The sequence below is a fragment of the Caloenas nicobarica genome, chromosome 3 (assembly GCF_036013445.1).
Source record: "Caloenas nicobarica isolate bCalNic1 chromosome 3, bCalNic1.hap1, whole genome shotgun sequence".
Classification (NCBI taxonomy): Eukaryota; Metazoa; Chordata; class Aves; order Columbiformes; family Columbidae; genus Caloenas; species Caloenas nicobarica.
In genome coordinates, this window is record NC_088247.1 from 109,194,711 (window position 1) to 109,217,216 (window position 22,506).

At 44.3% G+C, this 22,506-nt stretch overlaps 1 protein-coding gene across 1 annotated transcript in view; it reads left to right on the top strand.

The window, feature by feature from the left end:
• The window catches only part of SYNDIG1 (synapse differentiation inducing 1), a 77,268-nt gene extending 55,070 nt beyond the window's left edge, over nt 1-22,198 (top strand). The window contains exon 3 of the mRNA XM_065632617.1: nt 22,040-22,198. Within this exon, the coding sequence (XP_065488689.1) occupies nt 22,040-22,198 (159 nt within the window). The remainder of the gene's footprint in view (nt 1-22,039) is intronic.
• The last annotated feature ends 308 nt before the right edge of the window (nt 22,199-22,506 follow it).

The following is a 22,506-nucleotide window of genomic DNA, read 5'->3' on the forward strand; positions in this document are numbered from 1 at the left end:
CCCACCCTGGCCAATATCCCATGCATGTCCCACCTCTTCTGCCTATACATCACAGAAAAAGTGCTCACTGAGACTCAGTAGATGGAGCTGTTCATCTAAGTGTGTTAGGTCTCCCCTTCCCAGCCCACCATATTCCCCAAACATCTCTGTTCTTTAGACAAGACATTGAAAACTTCAGAATTTTATTGGAAATTGCAAGCACAAGTAGAAAGCGGAAAACTGAGCACTACTCTTGTCCGTAATTGACTTAGTCAGTCTGCTTTTGCAGTTGCTGAAGTAGGAAATACAGTGTGAGAAAGAAGTAGCTGAAGTGAATAAGGGAGAAATTAGCATTTGAGCTAAAGACCAAAGGCATTCTCATCAACATATAATCCTAGACTGTAAGAAGTCACACATGGACATCTTCAAGAGGATTATCATTTCCTGTGTACACTCAGCCAGCTCCTCTCTGCCACCACAACCAGATTAAACAGTGATTCTCCAGACTGAAGCTGGGAGATACTGAAAGATCTGGCCCCAAAATTGGCACAAACCTACAAAGGAATTCAGATCTAAAGGGCTTCTTTAAGGAATCAGATTTAAAGGCCTTCTCTAAAGAACCCGTTCAAAGTTTCTTAAGCCACTGGGAAGTGTCCCATCCATTTCACCCAGCTTCAGATCAGACCCCAGCAAAGCCAGAAATGAGCAGGACATCCAGGGGAAAAGGTGTGAGCTTGGGACTCCACTTGGAGCCGGTCAGTAGACATCACAAGCCCTGTTGCTGGCAAGTATCGAAGAGCAACCATCCCTCAAAGGCTATGGGACTGGTGATTCACATCTCTCCATCCCACTTGTGTGCAGGAATGTCACAGGAGTGTCAAGTGCTGCTGCATGAAAAGAAGGGAGACAACACAACAATGGATGTAAATCAGCCTTGTTCCACTCAGATAAGCACAGCTCCCTTGCTTTACACTCCTAATGGCATTTCTGAAAAATCAAAACCTTTAGGGACCAAATAGAGAGGGAGAAACAAAGCAAAGAACTGCCTGAGAAGATATACCCCTAGCACTCCAGTGTTTCAGAAAGGCAGTGTTTTCCTGTGGAAATAATTTAAGGCTCTCCAAAAGCAGCGGGAATCTGAAAGCAGAGAGTAAAGCAGCCTCAAATTGCTGCAGACGTCTCTTTCATTACTTTCCTTACTGTGGGCAAGGGCCAGAATCTTGGTTCTCTCTCACATGATGTTAAAGAGGAAACAAGATGATTTTTAAAGAGCACTGAAGTGACTCAGCCTAATTCCTCCAGTGGCAGTGATGGTAACTGAAACATGCTCGATATTGCTGTTGCGACCTGGCGCTTTGCTCTAAACCACGTACTTGCAAATAATAAAACCACTCTTTCTCCCTAGTGAAGGGCTCATTTGAAAGGGTACTCATTCCAGCTTGGTGACACAGCTGCTTCTATTTCCAGCATGGATGTTTTTCCTTCTGAGGAGCCATGTGTCTCAGCTGGTTCACAGTTCAAACACTGTCCAGCCCAGAAGTGGTGATGGCCATAGAAAAGTCCATCTGGTGTGTCAGAAAGCAGCTCCCCTTGTTTGTACATACATCAGGTTAAAGTTGTCCTGTTTGACACTCATCACCCAGTGAACAGCTTAGCAGCGTACCTTTGCTGTTTGGCTGATCCACAAAACCACGCATTCGTTCTCTTATTCCCCGTGAAGATCCTACACGTGCAATATTTTATTCAGGGTTTCATCCAGCAGGAGACATTATTGTATGAACCTTGATCACTCATGTCCATCACTACATCCCTGGCCTTGTCTGGGGCTGAGTCTCCTGTCAGCATTGCCAGGAGCCTAGAAAGCAGTCCTTTGTGCTCCACTAAGGTCAACCTCCAGGTGTGTCTTTCCTACCAGGGGAACATTGCCTCCACTGGGCCTTCTCAGGAGAAGAAACAATAGAAATGTTGTTAGCACCCTCCCATGGACAGTTTGGCAGCTCCAGCAGCTAGCCCAAGTTAAAAGCACCACAGAACTTGAGCAAGGAGTTTTGGTCGGTCTGAGTCAGGACACAGCGCTGGGAAAGAGACCAAGTTCCCTTTCTTGCAAAGTTGTGCTCTAAAGCTAGATGCTGTGCTCCTTTACCCAACTCCTCCTGCACTGTGCAGTAAAACCACATTTGCAGACACATATCATCCTGCTCAGCAGGGCAGCCCCTGCTTGACTGTGATTATTTATTTCCTATCAAATGAACTGGCGCGCCCTCATCATCCTTGTGTACCTAGTCCAGCTATGGGCACATGAAAGTCATCTGGTCACAGTAGGAACCTGACCTCACTGATATTTCACTGCTGGGCTTAGGACCCCTTGTGTTAGGCACTCAAGAAACAGCTATACAGAATATTTTTTATGCAGGTTGCTGTCCTGCTGTCCCCTGCCCATTGCTCTTCACTATGTTACCTGACCCTGAACTGCAGAAGGGAAATTTCTGTCTTTGGTCCTGCCCAAGAGGGCATACAGCACATTGGAGAGGTAGGGGCCATATCCACTCTGGAGTCCAACACAGACCAAGGCATCTCTAGTGGTGTGCACACCACTAGCAATCTGTCCTGCTGCCCAAGGCTGTCAAAATCACAGTTGTGACTGTTCCACACCACTTTCCAGAGATGTCGGGAGGCCTTCTGGCTTCCAAATCTCCCATTTTTCTGGCACTCCAGTCGTTCCCCATCATGCCTGATGTCTCTGGACACTTGAAGTCGCTCTTTCTGCCCAGTACCAGCCTGTGGGACGTACCTGTTCACATCCCCTGAAATGGTTCCCTCAAGTTGATACTTCTCTCAACTTCTGATCACCCTCCATCATGCAGACACCACACAGCACATCTTTAATCTGTCTCAGCTGGAGGTTTGAAATGTCACAGAGGCATTTGCTGAGGGAGTCAGGGACAAAGTCATGCAGCGCACAGTCCCATCAGGAGTGGTGGAGCTGTGCTTTGTGAAAGAGATTTCCCATCTCTGCGAGTTTTGCATATGGTGCTGCTGCTTGCACAAGGAACCACAAGGTAACTCCACTGAGCAGGAATAGCTCTATTTGTAATTATACTAGAAAGAAATAGTTCCTCTGGCTGCAGACAGCTTTTTTGTAGTGGGAGATAGAAATGTAAGCAGAAGTACGACATATCTTATCTGATACTCAGAGTGTTTTTGCAGTTAGCATCTTTGCTGCTGTGAGAACCTTGTGTCTAAATTGAAAGGGAACGAAGGCTTGGAGGGCACCCTGTAACAACATTTGTATCCTGTTCCAAAAAGGGTTAGAGCATGGCCTTGTGCTGTTTTCTAGTGGAGGACAAAGGTGTATACAATTAACTTAGTGTTGCTAGGATGCTCTTGATAATGTCAGTATCTTTTTTACTGCTGCCAGTAATTGTCCAGGTCAAGGATCCCTATTGTGCTCTGTGCTCTACAAATCAGATCTATCACCTTGGAAATGACAAGAAAAATGCATGAGCCTGTCCCCAAGGGCTTATAGCTTAGAAAAAGTGAGACAAAGAGGGAGCAGGAGACAGTGGGGGAGCACTGGTCACGACCACAGATAGTTGCTTTAGACCTGTGGCTGCATAGCTATCGTGAAGCCATTTAGCACTCAGCAAATAATAAAAACAGTTGCTCATTAATATTTTAGCGGAATATTTTCAAAAAGGATATATTTCAATTGTGAAGCATGTATTAGCTCAGCGAGGCAGAGATATGAAAGAGAGGGAGAGAAGGGGAGAGGCCATCCCCATGTGAATGACTTCCTGCTGAAATCTTCTGATGGACAAATGCAGCAGAGATTTCAGACCAGGACAGGCTTTGTGCCTCACTAGCGCAGCTCTCTGTAGCTCCACTGTTGCAGTTTGGAATATGTTTAAGCATCCACTTGGTTTATATCTGCATCCAGATTTTCACCCTGTTCACTTGTCACCTCTGGAATCGGCCCATCCTCTCCCATATCCTTTTGTATGAAACTTCTGCTGCATAAATGAGATGGGTCTGTTGCCCCTTGTTTACCCTCACCACACAGTTGAAATCGCTCTGAGTGAGTTCTGAAGACCCCCAGGGGCAGACCAGATCTTTTTCACTACTCTCCTCTTACTTGGGGACTCACTCAGGAGGCAGGTTTTAACAACAGTCTGCCATTGCCTGCACCCTCCCTCTCTCCTCAGCTGGCTAAGCTCCTGCGAAAACCCTGGCAAGAGTAAACTTCAGATAGGTGGCCCATGCACTGTCAGATCCCAAGGCACACTGTTTCTTAGCCTGCTTGAGATTGAGGTGAAGCCCATTAGCTCAGCCGCTATGGAGGCTGTTGTCCCTGTGCACTTGTTATTCCGAACTGGGGTAGGCAGAGGGCACTGTCTTGTGCGCTGTCAGCAGCTCACCTGAGGGATGGCAACTCATGCTGTAGTGGTATGGCATGCTGATCCCTACCACGAAAAGTAGTCTTCTGTATTTAACAGGCATGAAGGGTTTTCATCTGAGTTTTGCAAGAAAAGCAAAGGTGGGCTTATAGCATTCCTCTGCCTGCCTGTATGTGATGGAGTAGTCCTGGACAGACACGAGATGACCAAACTAAAGGGACTTGTATGTGAAAGGAATTTTCTACATAGTGGCTGTCATCCTGCCCGATGTCCAGGGTAGCACACTCTGCTCCCAGTACCTTAAAGGGAAGGGACTGGACAGCAAGAAGTAAAGTCCTTTCAAATCAAAAGGAGCTTGCTCTGACTCCTGAGGTTTGCATTTCACAGAAAGAGTCCTGTGTTCAACCAGGGCGTCCTTCACAGAAAGAGTGTGCCATATTGGTCGCATCCTCCCCCAGTAAATGTTTATGCATTCCCTGCCTCTCTGCAGTGGTCCCACTCGGTGGAGGACATACACACAGGGACACACACAAAAATACACCACCCTCCTGCTGATGGTGACCTGGCATCCCCAGCAGCCGCTGTTCAGGCTTGACCCGCCTGTTGCTAAACAAGCCAACTAGCTGGAGAGGGAAGCTTTTTGATTTTCATTACTTTTGGCAGGCACAGCAGCGCCAATTGTAGAGTGAGATACTTTCTCTACCTATGCAACAGAATGAAGGAGATGGAAAGAGAAAAGAAGAACACTTTGTGGGTTTTTGTACACTCTGGTATAATTTAATATTAAAAAACTTGGCCAGGTTGTTGATGACCCCTCAGAGCCACTAAGAAGGATCCTTAGCAACCTGTACTTTCCCTGTTGGACAATCAGGACTTGTGTTTGTATGCTAATGAGTTTCCACTGAGGAAGAGTCCTACCCCTGTGGAGCAGTTTGTTAAAGGGAGGAGAGAGCTTTGGGATGGCCTCTTCGTTCCACCAGTTGTCATCAAAGCAGCAAATATTCTGACTGAGGGCCCCAAGAATCAAAAATAAAATGGTCCCAGCACACCAATGGAAGAATTGCTGCAGTTCTGCTCCATCCTGTTCCTTCCTCTTAGTATGGCAATAGGAGATTCAGGGAGCAAGCCCACAGCAAGAAAGCAATATTATCACAGAATCACAGAATCACAGAATGTTAGGGATTGGAAGGGACCTCAAAAGATTATCTAGTCCAATCCCCCTGCCGGAGCAGGAACACCCAGATGAGGTTACACAGGGAGGCGTCCAGGCGGGTTTTGAATATCTCCAGAGAAGGAGACTCCACAACCTCCCTGGGCAGCCTGTTCCAGTGTTCCATCACCCTCACTGTGAAGAAGTTTCTTCTCAAATTTAAGTGGAACCTCTTGTGTTCCAGCTTGAACCCATTACCCCTTGTCTTACTGTTGGTTGTCACCGAGAAGAGCCTGGCTCCATCCTCGTGACACCCACCCTTCATATATTTATAAACATTAATGAGGTCACCCCCTAGTCTCCTCTTCTCCAAGCTAAAGAGCCCCAGCTCCCTCAGCCTTTCCTCATAAGGGAGATGCTCCACTCCCTTAATCATCTTTGTGGCTCTGCGCTGGACTCTCTCCAGCAGTTCCCTATCCTTCTTGAACTAAGGGGCCCAGAACTGGACACAATATTCCAGATGTGGTCTCACCAGGGCAGAGTAGAGGGAAAGGAGAACCTCTCTTGACCTACTAACCACCCCCCTTCTAATACACCCCAGGATGCCATTGGCCTTCTTGGCCGCAAGGGCCCAGTGCTGGCTCATGGTCATCCTGCTGTCCACCAGGACCCCCAGGTCCCTTTCCCCTACACTGCTCTCTAATAGGTCGTTCCCCAACCTATACTGGAACCTGGGGTTGTTCCTGCCCAGATGCAGGACTCTACACTTGGCCTTGTTATATTTCATTAAATTTTCCCCTGCCCAACTCTCCAGCCTGTCCAGGTCTTGCTGGGTGGCAGCACAGCCTTCTGGCATGTCAGCCACTCCTCCCAGCTTGGTGTCGTCAGCAAACTTGCTGATAGTACACTCAATTCCCTCTTATAAGGTGGTTATTGCAGGCGTTAGTAAGATGCTGGATGAAGAGAGAGTAACAAAGCCAGGGAATCCTTGGGGATGCATGTCTCAAGACAGTTTGCTTTCTTCCCAAGGGCAGGAATAAGAGCTGGCTCAGGCACAATGAAAGCACATTTTAGCAAGATGCTCTTTCCATCATGGAGGTGAAAACAGCAGTTCTGGGTTGCAAGACCTGCAGAGGTCTCTCCCTCTTTTGCTAACTGCACAGCAGGTGTGGGAGCTCGCTGCTCTTTCTGTGATGTCAGCAGACAAACTGGGTTGGGAAAGGCTACTATTAGTGCTCAGGCAAGTGACTCACTCCTCAGCAGCAGCTTTTCTGGAGAGTTCCCCTGATCTCTCTTTCTGCCTTGCTCACTGTGCAGCAGAAGGATGAGCAAAGCCTTTCCAGCTCACTCTTGCTGTTGCTGGGCTCCTTCTAGCTGCCCACCTCTGGAAAGGTGGTGCTGCTTCCTGGATGTCTTCTCTACTCCTATGTCTCAGCTCTGCAGAGAGCTCTTTTCCTGCTGGAACACTCAGCATAAGAATGCACTATACCACACCTTCCACCCTTCAGACATCCTGCACCCTTTTAAAGGGTTGAGATAGTGTCCACAAAACACAAAGGCAGGGTTTCTGTTTGGATAAAAGAAAGAGAGGGTGAACTAGGAGCAGAAGGGCAACAAGAGGAGCAGAAATTACTTACAGGAGGAGATCAAAGGGGAAGAAGCCTACAGGGGAAGAGCAAGGGCTGAGATAAAGCCCTTTGATAGAATCCTCACACATACAGGCCCTGCACAGGGCCATCTGCCTGGGAGTACTGTAGTTGTAGGAGAGAGGACTTATGTACACAAGAAGTTAGGGGCTGATATCTGCTGACATGACAACACTGTGCTGTGTTATTGCTGAAGAACATGGAGTTCTTGTCTTGCAGATGCAGAGTCGCAGGAAAGAGCAGTTATTTCAGGGTGTTGACACCTTAATACAAGGTTAGACCTTCTTTTTCCATACCAACAGCAATGGTGACAAATACAAATGAATTGTTCCAGGTCAGTGGATGAACTTTCCCCAAAGTAAAAAATGAGATCTTCTTGAGTCCTCCTCTACTGATTATGGAATTGAGTCAAGAGATGAACATGCCCTCCAGTTTCTTCACTCTGTGCAGAGGTGTTGCTGGCATTAGTGGATGCTGGTGGGTGTCTAGGTAGGATGCCTACCTTATAGCATATCTTTTTCTCCTTATTCATTCTTTTCCCATCCAAGGACAGTTTGGGGGGCTAGGCACAAAGGATGGATAATATCTTCTATGTACTGCAGTGATAACGCCACCTGCCAACTGCAGTTTCCAAAACGAGCAGCCTAGCCAGGAATAATTTCCTTAGTATCCCCTTCCTAGGTGTTTTCCAAGGCAGCTTCAGGTCTGCATCCAGCAGCAGGGGCAAAATGTACCATAAGTGCAGATCATCTCTTTTCAGGAACATCAGTACTCCACCGGCCATCCCGGCTTCGACAAGAGGAGCAGCTTCCTAAGAAAAGGTCATATTTATGAAGGAGCAACATGTGTTGGTTACTGAAAAGCAATTAAAAATTGGATACATCATGACCAATATTGGAGCCAAATGAGAATTCATGCATCAAAGTTTTGTTGATTTATTAAGATTGTGTGTGCATATATACATATTGTATGAATTTCAGAAAGTAGTTGTTTTGAGAAATTTCTTGTCTCAGAAGGTTTTCAAAAACATTTTGAAAAGGTTGGAGCATTCCATATCAATACATTTCCGAGCAGAACAAAACAAATCCCTTTTTTTCAACTGGAAAGAAATTTTTCATCTGAAAGGCTTGGTTAATGTATAAATATAATAAAAAATAACAAAAGCTCAAAACCAACATGAAGTATTTCAAAACTATGTATATAAAGTGCTTAAATTAATTTCCATGATTTTTTTAAAAAACCCTGATAGCACACATTTGTATTCAACACATTTTTTACACTGTTTTCTGCCCTTTTTTCTGTCACTTTTCACGCTCAGTCCCTTGCCTATATCTCTGTTCAATCTTGAATACGGTTTGAGTTGGTTTAAAATTATTAAAAGATCTCTCCTTCTAACTTTCTTCTCCTCTGGAGCTCTTAAAACCTTCCTTCTGAGGTTCTATCTTCTGGAATGTCACAGCTGTATTTTTGACGGGACTTCAGTCAACATTTTTCGCCATACAAATATAGAACCTACTGTAAAAGCAGCAATAACATTAAAAGAAAAAAAAGAAGAAAAAGCAAAAGAGGAGGGGAGAGGAGAGGAGGGTTGAGGAGAGGAGAGGAGAGGAGAAGAAGAGAAGAGAAGAGAAGAGAAGAGAAGAGAAGAGAAGAGAAGAGAAGAGAAGAGAAGAGAAGAGAAGAGAAGAGAAGAGAAGAGAAGAGAAGAGAAGAGAAGAGAAAATTAATTACATTTTTTAGGAGAAGTATGTCTACCAAAAAGGACAAAACCCACTGTCTTATTTCCTGAGCTTCTTAACAGGTCAGAAGTTTACAGTAAAAATGGGAATAGAAATCTGAGCAGAAAGCTTAAGGGACCCACTAGTTCAGAGTGCTTTTAATGTATTTCAATCAAGAATAAACAGATTTTTTTGATCAAAATGTGGTGACTTTAGCTCTTCTACTAAATAGGTGAAATTTTACTGTCATCAAAATCAACAGTCTTTTGTTAAATAAATATAGAAAAAGCATATTAGCATAATGGATTAACTCAAGTATCACTCTGCATTATAAACCAACAATGATGAACCCTCCTAAGAACAGATGAAAATTCTGGGTCGACGAGGGGTCCATCTGACCCAGTAACCTGTCTCTGAGCTGGCTGATACAAAAGGCTCTGGGAATGTAAACTGATTTGCCTCTTAAAGCAATACAATTAAACCAGCAAATATTCTATGTAGATATTCTCTGAAACCTTTGTGATTTAGTTAGATTTCTTTCTGATTGATGCTAAAATAAAAGAAGCTTAGTGGCATCAGGATACCTTTCAGAAGCCTGATGTTGTGGGTTCACCCCACCTCTCTCTCCCTGCCTCTGTTTCCCTATTTTTACATTAAGTTGGTTTGGCTGATTTAAAAATCTGAATGAAAACTGGACATTATTCTTTAATTTAATTTAAACCAAAGGACCAGAGTGAAGAGTGGAGAGGTTGGAGAGACATTGGTGATCCAGGCTCCATGCAGCAGTATGCTCTGTCTCTGCTCATCTGGGGCCCTCCACAGCATAAGTAAGGTTAAACTTCCATGTCTCCTTGATATCAAGCTTTACTGTCGACCAAATGAGATGCAAATCCTCAGCCATCACAGGTCACAGCAGCCCTACTGAGCTGACCTTGGTGGGCATTTGGTCCTAGGGATAAAATAGCATTTTCCAATGAGAGGTATGCAAAAGACACAGTTGTCTCTCCAGAGGATCTTGCAAGCTCAGAAACACTGTAATTTTGAGCCATGTTCTGTAAACACATTGGATCAAGATGAATCCTTCCAGTGTCTCCAAAGGACTGAGAACCTGGCCTATTGGTGTTGGCAGGAAACTCTTTCAGTTCGGTCTTATTCCTGTCCAGAAAGAAACTAAAGGCAAACTCCTGATGCTTTATTCAGACTGGACTTTAAGAGGGGTGTATCCTCACTAAAGTTGTTCTCCTTGCAAGAGTGCTACAGGATCATCAGACTATTAATTACTTGCTATTGTCTCCAGTTATAAAGGAAATCCACTAAACTTTCTGACATACTGAAGAGATGGTATATTAAAACACACACAGCCTGTGGTCTTGGTTGCCCCCAGGATTTTTTCTGTTGAATTAAATGTGACGGGAACCCATGAAGAGCTTTCTCGCAGCATGTGCTTGTCAGTTGTTTTCCTTTTATTGCACTCAACACAATCCATGGAGCACCTCAGAGCAGAAGGTTTTTGCTCCATATTAATCAGCCCTCTGCTCATGCAGTCCCTTGTGTCTGTCTGGTAAAGCCTGTTGCGTCACTTATGTTGCCTCTCTGGGGGAAGGGGAGAAAAGAGCATTAAGTTTTAAAGAGAACAAAGAAGTGATGCAAGAAAACATACATTTTTGGGGTTTTGTTCCCAATGCTGTGTTTCTTGTGAGCTTCAAGAAAGCAGAAGGAATGGAAATGGGAGAGTCCTGTCACATGAAAGGGATAGTCTTCATAATTTGATCTCTGGTGACTTTATGGATGTGCCTGAAGTACCCTGTCAAAAAGTTGAGTTCATTCAAGGTAAATGTACCCCTTGAAGAAAGAGAAGTGAGTTAGCTCACATTCACTGTCAGATGCTGCAGAGCTCATGGTGCCTGATAACTTTTTACCCCAGTAGTTAACACATCAAATGACAAAACATTTCTCAGAAATAGCCCGGATTGTTTCTCCTGCCTAGAAAGATGCCACCACAGCATTGGTGAGGATCAGAGATTTGCAGAGTTTGCAGGCTGGACTGGCAAATGGTACCCCAAGGAACAATCCTCAGGAGACACTTCCATGTAACTGATGTGATACCTACCCCAAGTGCTGGGGAAAAAAAAACAGCTGTCCTAAGGAAACCAGGGTCTGCCAAAAACTAACCAGAAAGAGGTAATCTGAATGTCCTCAATGCATGAAATTGGGAGTAGATAAAGAACAGTGTAAAACAAATTACATATAGAGAAATCATGGGTGATTGTGACACAAAGCTGAGAAAGCTATTGATATCAATAAACAAGGGTGAATATCTCCTCAAGAGTTCTTAATCTTACCTCAAAAAGTCCTTAATGATTTAGGAGATTGTATCATTCACTTAAAACCCAGAGATTTAGTTTCAGCTCAAAAAGGGGCATTTGCAGGTAAAAAAAATGAGGTTTCAGAATGGGCAGAACTCATTCTCTGATCAAATCTGTTCCTGTCAGGAGAAGAAAACACCTCAGAGACAACTTCAAATCAGCAGTGTCTCTAATTCTCTTTCCCCAATCTTGTCCTCTGCCAAATGTGACTCAGAGTGCCCAAGACAGAAAGCCCCATCATGTACCTGTCCCAGAACCCTTTTCCTGTCTATTCTCAGGGTGGGAGGTGGGTGTCCAGAGCTGAGATCCTCTCTGGCAGCATTGGGCAGCATCTTTTACCCTTTCCTCTTCAGTATGACTCATGTTGGAGGGAAGAGAGATCATGGCTGCTGCAGTGAATGTAAAGTACCCACGGACATGGTCTTCCTCCCATCACAAATGAGGAAGAAGACCAGGGGCAGATAGAAGAAACCAAAGCAAAAGAAAGTCAGGTCACGCCAAATGGCACAAAGCTGGTGCTTCACCAAGTTCCTCGTGCTTGGTACTGTGGACATTTTGAATTCCAGTGATACTATGTAATGGCCTGCTCATCTACCCCAAGGGATAGCAAATTAGGCCAAAATTATGAGCCCTCAACTTGGAACTGGGGATTGATACCACTTTTACATGAGACACATACCCACATGGCTTTATCTATCCTCATGGATAGATAAAGTCCCAATGGTGAGGTCTAAGATCCACAACTACCCAGGCTGGGACCACACATTGCATCTTGATACAAATGGAGCTGGAGGATCATGGGTCAGTAGGGTTGGATGTGGAATTCACTTTCTACACCAACCTTATATAACAAGATAGAGGTAGAAAGATATGAATGCAGCTTTTTCCAAAACGTATTATCTCCATCAGGTCGTTCAGCAAAGCCCTAACAAAGACATCACAGGGCTTTAAAAGCCCTGCTATTGCCTGTGAAACAGAGAGAGGAATTTCTACAGGCATATTTGTATATAAACAAATTGACAGTTGAATAACAGCTTGCATGACTTTGTACAGCTGTCAAGTCTCCACAAAATCACAGAATCACAGAATGGTTGAGGTTGGAAGTGGCCTCTGGAGGTCATTTAGACCATACTCCTGGCTCAGGCAGGGTCAGATGGAGCAGGTTGCTCAGGACCATATCCAGTGGGGTTTTGAATATCTTCAAGAACTGAGACTCCACAGCCTCTTGGTGACACAGACAAATCGTCAGCTTTGTGTGTGTGGGTACATCTGTGTGTGTGTGTAAACTAGGCTTCACCACACATCATCTTTCCCAAGTTTTCTTCTCTTTCATCACAAAATGGCAACATCTGCTTGAGGGCTAGAAATGATGCAGGGGGGTGAAATCATCTTCTTCACCACAAACATACAAATTCCTGTATATGCCAGGAAAACAGAATTGCCCTCGTGTTGCAGGCTGAGGTCTCATTCTCTCAAGTGCAATTAAAGGAACTGCTGCTGCTGAGGATCTTGTCTAAAAACATCTCTCTGCATTCTGCTCATTCAGGCCTTTTACACCTGCTGTTCTCATTATTATGCTCTTGTTTTATCAAGTGCCAAAAGCTCACTTGGACATTCATAGTTTTATCTGCACTTGAATACACAATCAAATGTCACAGGCAGCACCAGCCCGGCGCTGAATCACATACTCGTCTACATGTTTTCAATTTCCAGCAGAAAACATTGATACCAAAATGATGCAATGGCTCAAACCCAGATGTTATGAAAGTTGATCAAATAGAAGCGGCAGACTCATGCTGGTGTCCATTCACACTCTCTTCTCCTGAGCCTTTCATGGGCTTTCAGGAATAAATATTGTTGCCAGTACATCTCTGTCCACCAACACAGCATCATTTAATTTGGTGGCAGTAGAAATCCCTTTACTCAGGCCAGTTGTTTTCATCTGCCCCATCACTGTTCAGGAGCTTGGTGGAAATTTGTCCAGGCTAGAGGTTCCTATGCTGTTGCAGAACAGAGAAGGTGATGCTCACAAAGAAGGAAATGCCACTTGAAGAGCTTGCTGGAGTAATATTTGGATAGTATCGTAGAATTATAGTATCACAGAATCATAGAATAGTTTGGGTTGGAAGGCACCTTCAAAGATCATCTAGTCCAACCCCCTTGCAATGAGCAGGGACATCTTCAACAGATCAGGTTGCTCAGAGCCCCGTCCAGCCTGGCCTGGAATGTCTCCAGGGATGGGACATCTACCACCTCTCTGGGCAACCTGTGCCAGTGTTTCACCACCCTCATTGGAAAAAACTTCTTCCTCATGTCTAGCCTGAATTTCCCTTCTTTTAGTTTAAAACCATTACGCCTTGTCCTATGCCAACAGGCCCTCCTAAAAAGTCTGTCCCCATCTTTCTTATAGGCTCCTTTTAGGTACTGAAAGGAAACCATAAGGTCTCCTCGGAGCCTTCTCTTCTCCAGGCTGAACAACTCAAACTCTCTTGGCCTGTCTTCACAGCAGAGCTGTTCCAGCCCTCTGATCATTTTTGTGGCCTCCTCTGGCCCCTGTCCAACAGGTCCATGTCTTTCCTGTGCTGAGGGCTCCAGAGCTGGACACAGGACTCCAGGTGGGGTCTCACCAGAGCAGAGCAGAGGGGCAGAATCACCTCCCTTGACCTGCTGGCCATGCTCTTTTTGATGCAGCCCAAGATACAATTTGCCTTCTTGGCTGCAAGTGCACTTGCCGGCTCATGTCCAACCTTTCATCCACCAGTACTCCTCAGTCCTTTCTCTGCAGGTCTGCTCTCAGCAACTACACTTGTCCTTGAAGTGCAATATGAGAGATTACTCTAGACACAGGATGGCCACCAGCCTGTCCTCTTCACTGCCTGCACATAGGTGGCTGTTCCTGCCTCCACTGTGATGAGCCTGTTTCTTTCATTGCCTTCCTGAACAGTCATGGTAAGGAAGGGGGTGAGGCAGGAAAGAGAGGCTGTAGACGAGAAGCAGCAAGTGTCTACTATAATGCACTCACATTGGACAGAGCTATACTCAGGCCACTGAGGGCACAAGCCTGTTTACTAGAATGAGGATTCATTGTTGAAATAAATCCTTCAGGGCTAAGTTTTCACACTGGATTTTGTTTTGTCACTCTGAGGTACAGCAGAACACTTAGGACATATGGAAAAGTCTTGAGCGCAGCAGCAGCAGCAGCTGCAAATGCCAGTTTATCCCTTCTCTCTGTGTTAATGAAATTCTGGTGATATCCTTGTATCATCCTTTTGTCACTGCTACCCAAATACTCATACTATCTCAGCATTTCTGCAGGGGAAGTTCCATGTGGGCTCCACATTTAGTGTCTCAAGGTCCTTAACAGCCATCCCAACTGGATCCCAGTGCTACCAGACAGTAAGAGAGGAGGTTATGGTCAAGATCTTATGCTTTTTATTTCCTGAATGCTCAGGGTGGGGTTGATCCCTCACTGAAGGAAAGACATCAATCGCAAGCAAGTGATCTAGTCTCTACCTATCAACACTAGAGTGTGGATGGGGATTTCCTGAAGATGATCTGGCAATTAGTTTTGGACACTGCAGTCTGAAGACTAGAATAGGCTAGGCTGGATGCCTTCCTTTGAAGAGGAGAAGAAATTTAAGCATCAGTAGAGATTAAATCCAGCACTGAGTCTAAGAGTTTTGTGTATCTGTTTAGAAGTGCCTGCATTTCAGGTGACACCTGCTCCCAACTGTTTCCACAGTAAGTTCCAGACAGGAGTTCCTGTCTTGAGGCTCGTGTCCATTTTCTGGGCCAACTTCCCAGCAGAAATGGTGGAAACCTCCAGAAGAGCTCTTTGGTACCTGAAAGGCAAGTTGCCCTTGTTGGGAGTCCAGTCTGGGAAGCCCTGAGCCGGAGATATTCTTTAATATTGCTCGAAGTGAGATTAAGACACAAACAAGGTCAGATGCCATTAACTAGAGAGCTTTATTGAACACTTGTGAAGAAGATAGCAATAGGACAGGGAGAAAAAGGCAGGAAAACAGGAAACTTAGCAAGCAGTAGGAACAGGTTTGCAAGAGAAATTTTACCACCATGGATCCAGGATCCAATCGGCTTCAGCAGGTGGGGTGGTGCGTCTCAGGAAGGCAGCTCATTACCTCACTGAGAGGTCCACACGTGGCGCCGGTCGGTGGCTTGGAGATCTCCAGGTCGTGCGTGCTGTGTGGTCGTACGGTGTTTAAAAAGGCATCGGGGTATATTCTGGGATGTGGTTTCCCCTGGCAACAGCAAGTACTGCCTGGTTCGCGCCTTTGCATATGCTGTTGGTCCTGGCATGCCAGTCCCATGTAGTACTGTGCATACTCTGGTGGGGCAGGTGACTTGCTCATGGCCAGGCAAGTCTCCCATTGCTTGTAGCCAGGCAGGTTCCCTGTGGGACAGGTTCCCTGCAGTACAGGTTCCCTGCAGTACAGGTCCCCTATTGCCTGTAGCTAGGCAGGTTTCCTGGGGCTCATAGCCAGGCAGGCTTCTGGGGAGTGACATCATCATTCACAGCAGAGACAGGAGCAAACACGTTTTGAGACACGTAACTCAAAATATGGTCCCTGACAGCCATGGGCTGAAGTTTCTATTATACTACGAGCACAACGGAATTTGCAAATGCCTAATGGAGCAAAAAAAATAATTTGTCATTTATTTGGATCACTATTTCTGTCTGTGGAGCTGTTTGATGGGACTTCATAGTCCCTTTCATGCTCTTCTTAGGACTGAAAACTCTCCTGCCGTAGCCCAACCCCGGCACTGGGTGTCTGCCAGCTCCATGCTTTCCCCTGCTGACTGGCACCTCCCTGCTATCATTCATGGTTCAGAGGCAAATCCTGACTTCACCCTTTTCCCATCTATATCCTTAGCATAGGCTCTGGAGCCTTTTTCTCACCACCAGTGAAAAAAAGTGGTATAAGCCTGAGGGTGGAAGATACTACCCAGAAATTTGAGGTCAGCAGAAGTACAAATTGGGCAAGTTAAAAGCAGTAGCCAGAGCTTTTGACTAGAAGAAAGATAGGAGAAGATACAGGAGCAGGAGCATTTTCTGTATGAGTTACTCCTCATTCTGTGCCATTTTTTTGCATGTCGCTTAAAGAGGTTAGACTCAGGGTCTGGCCAGTGGCTGCATGGAGGCTGTGCATCCCTGCTCCCTGCTGGCCATTTCTTCCCATGAGGTGAAAATAAATCTTCCCATCACCTCACCAAAGGGATCAGGATACTCTCTTCTCCTCCTACAAGGAGCCATTCCTGCTGTCCAGCTTCAGGGAGATGATGCAGGATTAATAATTGTGATCAGTGTGTTTCTTGTTTCCAAATACAGCATACCAGGAGATACTTTGTGAGTATGATATATGAGTCACTGTGAGATGCATCAGAATTTTTTGGCCTTGCAGCTGCGAAGGTACAGTATTCATCTTCTCTCAGCCTATAAAACATGCAGCCCAGAGACAAGATGAATATGTTTTGCAGAAGCTGAAGTGGAAACTCCAGGGAAGTTCCTTGAAAGTGTTTCTAAACAACAAGACATTCATTTTGTTAGTTAAACAAAGTGAGATAAACCATCCAGATCTCCTTAACCATTCTTGCCTCTCCTCTCCTTACTTTCCTGGCTTACTTTCAAATCTTCTAAAGAGAGATTTGAGTCTGGTATCTTTTCAAGCCCCTGTTTCTAGCTTTGGAGTATCCAGCCAGAAGCTGGCAAGTTGATAGTCATATCTGAGCATCCAGAGGACACAGACCAAGGGAAAACGAAGGGACATGGGTAGTCCAGCAGTACAAACCCTTCGCAAGAAACATATCTCAACTACTGGCTGTGCAGTGAGGGAATTTGCCTGGTGCTATGTGATAAATTATCCCCCACTCATAATTCATCTCGTCTTGCACTCATCCTCTGTTCTGTTTATCAAACCTGTTGGTCTGGCTGTTTCCCAAAGACTGTATTAAATTACTTCATCAATCATCTGGCTGCCAGCCACAGTCTTGCCAGGGAAGGGAAGAAATGAATGGATAGAAGTACTGTAAAACTCCACAGATAATATAATTCTGATTAGGAAAAGTGCTTACTTCTGCAGCAACTTTTAAGCCTGTTAGAATAGCTGTTTGTATTCCTTACTACTTAAATTAAGCTTGAAGAGACTGTAGTGAATCAGGCCCTTTGTTAGTAGGGCATTCAAATCTTAATTCTTGCACCAGCCCTGTCTGCATTACTCTCGGAGTCAAGCATGATGGACCAATTAATACCAGCTAAGTATTCAGCACAGTAATATTCATAGCTGGGGCTTTACTTTTCAGGGGAAAGAAGTAGCAAAAGCAAATATTGCTTTAGCGAGGCTGGAGCTGAGTCTGCCAAGAGGAGCCCACAGAAATCCACTTCCAAGATGGACATGAATGTCTGGACAAACAGTGCCTTTGTATTGTTTGACATACCAGCTCCAGGGGCTGGTGGTGCCCGTTACTCCATCCCCACCTCTAACTGAGCAGAAATGCCTGGGTGGATGGAGGGCTTTGTCATTTCAGACCAGGATTTTGAGTAGACTGGGATGCCAGTGGCACACAGGGATGCGCAGAGCATATCCATCCCATCCAGGATGGGGCTGTTTAGTGAAAGTGGAGACGTCATCAGTCTAAAATGTCCTGCTTTCCACTAGGTTGCAGACTAGCATGCCATAAATGTAACCCTATTTTTAAGCAAAATTTTGTGGGGTATTTTCCTTCCTCAATATTTTTATCTGATTTTTTTTAATTAGCTAAAATTGATTTATTTTTCTGAGCAATTTTACCCACAGTGGCATTGTGAAAGCATTTATTGTTTGACCCAAAAACATGTATTGGAAAGGAAGACTGAGTTTGTTTTGATGTCTGAGGTCCCAGCATTATGGTTGGCAGAATTACCAAGAAGGGTTCACAACAGATACTGCTCTCTGTACTTGCACCTATTTTGGTTCTTGAGACTTGAACCACTGCATCTACTTCTCTGTCTGTGGTGTCTGATCATGGGGTATAGTTGGCCAGACCTAAGTAGAGACTGGACTTGTCTAAGTAGAAAGGTTTTATCTTTAAGCTAGCAGTACACAAGATACAGACACTGTGAAGACAAGTGAACATCCTGACCATTGTCTGCATTTAGATGTCTTGGTTTCTTTTTAGGCTTAATGACCATTGTTTTCACCTTTTCTGCCACAACAAGGAAAAGCTGGTGAGGCTGGGTCTCACTGGGGTCTCTGATCTATACGAGTCATTTTTTGTCCTAATTTGCCACATAGAGTTTGCTAGAGTACAGGCATTCCTGATGTGGAAGCCCCCAGAGTGTCACTTCTCTGTATCAATGATCAAAGGCTCTGGGTCATAAGCTGCTGGCTCAGCACCAAAACCAAAGGAGTTCCTCAAAATGCACAGAGATACCAAAGGTTTGATACACATTTTTTAAAAAGTTCAGGAAAAAATGCTTATTAGTTGCCAAATGCTAACCTATTGAAATTGACCTCAATTGGATTTTGTGAATTGTTTTCAAGATCTGTTTAGATTAAACATGCAGAAATGCTGTAGTTTGCATACAGTGACACTGGGGAGTCATGGAATTGTTTTGCTAATTAGGAAATACCAACAAAGAATTTTCTTAGTGATAAGCAAATCCTTTCAGACTAGTCTTGCACTTACGGGGGATGGTTTCTGTGTTGGTGATTGCTTCATATCAATGGAAACCTTTCTGAATGGATTAAAGAAGGAATATAAAATTGTCCTTCCCATGTGCCTGTACCTATGCACTCTACATTCAGAATTTTATATAAGAGGGATTTGATTTTGCAAAGTCACAAAGCATGCACTAGGTTAAAAGAACAAAACCCACTTGGATTAGGTAATCTGTTGGAAACTAGAACTTCTGTGAAAGTACATACCTATTCTCCAAGCAAAATCAAGCTATATTGTAATGATGGGAGCTGTAAAATTCAGCAACTCTATGGCAGCACGTGACTGATACGAGACATCTGATTTTGGCTGGGCTGCAAATTTTAATGGGAAGTTGGGTTCTCACCATAGGTGCAATCCTTTCACAACAGTCGGAGGTGTCCTCAAAGAGCTCAGCAAGAAAAAAAGCTGTTCTTTGTGAGCAGGCTTGTCACTAGGTTGAAAATCCTGTCAGAAAAAAGGCTATCAGTGCTCAACAAATCAGCCTTCTGAATCCCTTTGGGTCGCTTAACACATCATTTTGGCTAGTTATGACCTCTTTTATTGAATCCAGTCAAGATATATTGTCAGGTTTGCAGATTATTTGACATTTTGTTTAATAGTTTCTTTTCCTTTTGAGTTTCCATCTATTTTTAAGTGAAAAAAATAGTTTTGAAACTGTACAAAGTTTCATTTAAAGGAGATCAGCCCAAAATATTGCAGAATTTTCCATAACATACTGTGACATTTGAGCAACATCAAATTGAAGTGTGCCAGCATTTTCAAACTCTGCCTCCATTTTAGGGGTTGAAGCTCTTTGCCTCAGTTCATCCAAAGGCTCAAATTACTTCAGTTGCTGTGCATTTACCTTTGCCTGACAAATCCAACCTAAATTCAGTGAACAGAAGCCTCTCTGTTCAAGCCTTTATTAATGCTGTGATGGGTAGCAGATACTTGAATAAAATCTTTGAGGAGAACTGAATGACCAGCTCTTTCCGAAGCTTTCTTTGCTTTCCCTGCCAACACTTTTAAGTGACCCTAAGAAATATTTCCATGATCCCCAAAGCCTCTGGAATTTTTCTGGAAAAGGCTGTTCTTTTGAGTGTTTGGAGGGCCCAGACAAGAAGCTCATGAAATCCCTGGTCATCCTGCAGAGAGGCCTGGCAGGACATCCTTTGCAAAGTGAGTAGGATGCTTTCTCCATCTAAACTAAAGGACATTACACTAGGTGCAAACCTGGGAGTTGTTTATATATTGCTGTTTTGAAATGATAATTTCCCTCCTGCATGCAGTGTAGTCTCTCTCTCTTTTCATGTGCATTGTTTGACATTGCTTATGCCTGAAATATTTATAAGGTATTATGCTTAAAAAATTAGGTTGATGAATGAGAAGAGATGGTTTCCATAATAAAGTCATTGACAGGAAAGGCCAGAAGACTCTTTTTTCAGCATGGAAACTTGTCATTTGGCTGCTGTTAATTGCTCTAAGTAGCAAGATAGTAAAAACAGACAAAACCCACACCAAAAACAGAGCAATAGATGACACTGAAGCAGAAAGGGTCCCAGCAAATTGAGCATTTGTGCAGAAATACAACTGAGGCATTATGAATTCTGTATTCATTGCAATGAGGAAACAAAATCTGTCTCAGAACTTACAGAGATCATATACTTCTACAAGATATTTCTTGTTGGTGACAGTTTTGTTACTGGCTGCTGGGTCACCCTGCTGATATCATACCATGGTCTATAAAAACGGCATCCTCCTTTCATCATGCTGGAAGACTGATACCCCCTGAAATGGTGTTAGGTGGTCTTATCAATGGGTGGATCAGTCTTGCCCAATTTTAGCTTTCCTTTACCTCTTTTGAGCAAGGATTTTGTGTTGTCTTGGCTCCTGGGCTCAAAGGTGCCTGGAAAGGTGTATTAGAAGAACCGATATTTGAATACTTCTCAAACTCCAGATGTAGCTTTCTGGAGTGACTATCCCATTGATGTCAAGTGCGACTGTGGGATCATCACAGGAGATCCCCATCCAGCTGTGATTCTGCTTTCTGTGTTCATTATTGACAGCTGTACTAACGAGCTGAATCTTTGTGAGGTTCGTTGTGCTCAAGCCTAAATGTCTTGCATATAACTTTGAGAACTCCAGCTGATGAGGTTAAATTCAAGGTACCTGCTTGGGTACTCAAAGGTACATGAAGATGTGATACAATTACCAGAGCTTTGGATTAGTCTTCTGAGCTACTGGGAACAATAGCAAGAGACACAAAAGCTATTTTAACACCATCAAAATGAAACTCTTCCTCCAACTGACACATCCACCTGAATGCACTAACCCCAACAGAGAAGACCACGGCTCCAACACCAATGGCCCCACTAAACATCCTTCTGATGATCAAGGGAACTGCCCTACTCATATGCATAAGTGTTCACCTGAATCAAGGCTGAAAAGGTGTCTACTAGCTCTGTTTTCCTAGGTGTTTGTCCTGCACTAAAGCTCAGACCTAAAGTGGCTGCAAGGTAACTGGTGGTGTCTGACCTCTCTGCAGTGGTGAACTTGGGCCAGTCATTCCACCTAGTCAGTATGCTCAAAAGCACTGCACTAGAAGGAAAAATTCAGCCCTTCTTGTCTTTGTCCAGGTAAGAATAGATCAACCATTTGAGCTGACTTGGAAGCACATTTTTGTGCAAGTCTCATGTCTTTTCCCTTGTTACCTTTCCCAGCCAGGCTGGAATCCAACCGCCCCATGGAAGCAAGGTTGTAGTTGTGTCCGAAGGGGAGATGGAAGACCCTTGGCTCACAGCCCATCTGTCGATGTTCTCAGGGGAGGCTGAGCCACCTCAGGAGTCATTATGATGCATTATATTAAATCCTAGGATATGTTTAAGCTTAAAGGCACTTAAAAGTACAACTTGAGATGCCATTGGTTCCATCGTCATCCTAATTATTCAAATAACCTAATTTAATGAAAAAGTATTTGATTTCCAACTGTCATATTCCAGGACCATGTTTCAGTCAAGAAATGAACATCACATCTTCATTTCCAAATGAAAAAAATAAATATATTGCATTGTTGTTGTTGTATATCTTGCAGACTAACAAAGCAATAGCCAAGGGGGACTTCCACCATGCAAGCTCCAGCTCCCGGCGAGCACTCTTCCTGGCTGTCCTGTCCATCACAATTGGAACTGGCATCTACGTTGGGGTGGCTGTGGCTCTTATTGCCTATCTGTCCAAAAACAATCACTTATGAGCTTCAGGAAATGGAGAGAATCAGCCACCTGGCACCCACACTGCAGAACTCCTCAGCAGATCAGACTGCATTATTTTCCAAAAAGATCAAGAGACAAACAAACACCTTTGGGGGCAGGTACAGGATAAGATAGGCCTGTGCGTTATTGTAGGGTGAGAAGTTGGCTGGGGTGGGGATGGTTCCATCATTTGTGATGCACAAGTCTTGCTTCTCTTCATGAACCCCTGTACAAGAAAGAAAGAAGGATAGAGAGAAAGAGAAAGAGAAAGAGAAAGAGAAAGAGAAAGAGAAAGAGAAAGAGAAAGAGA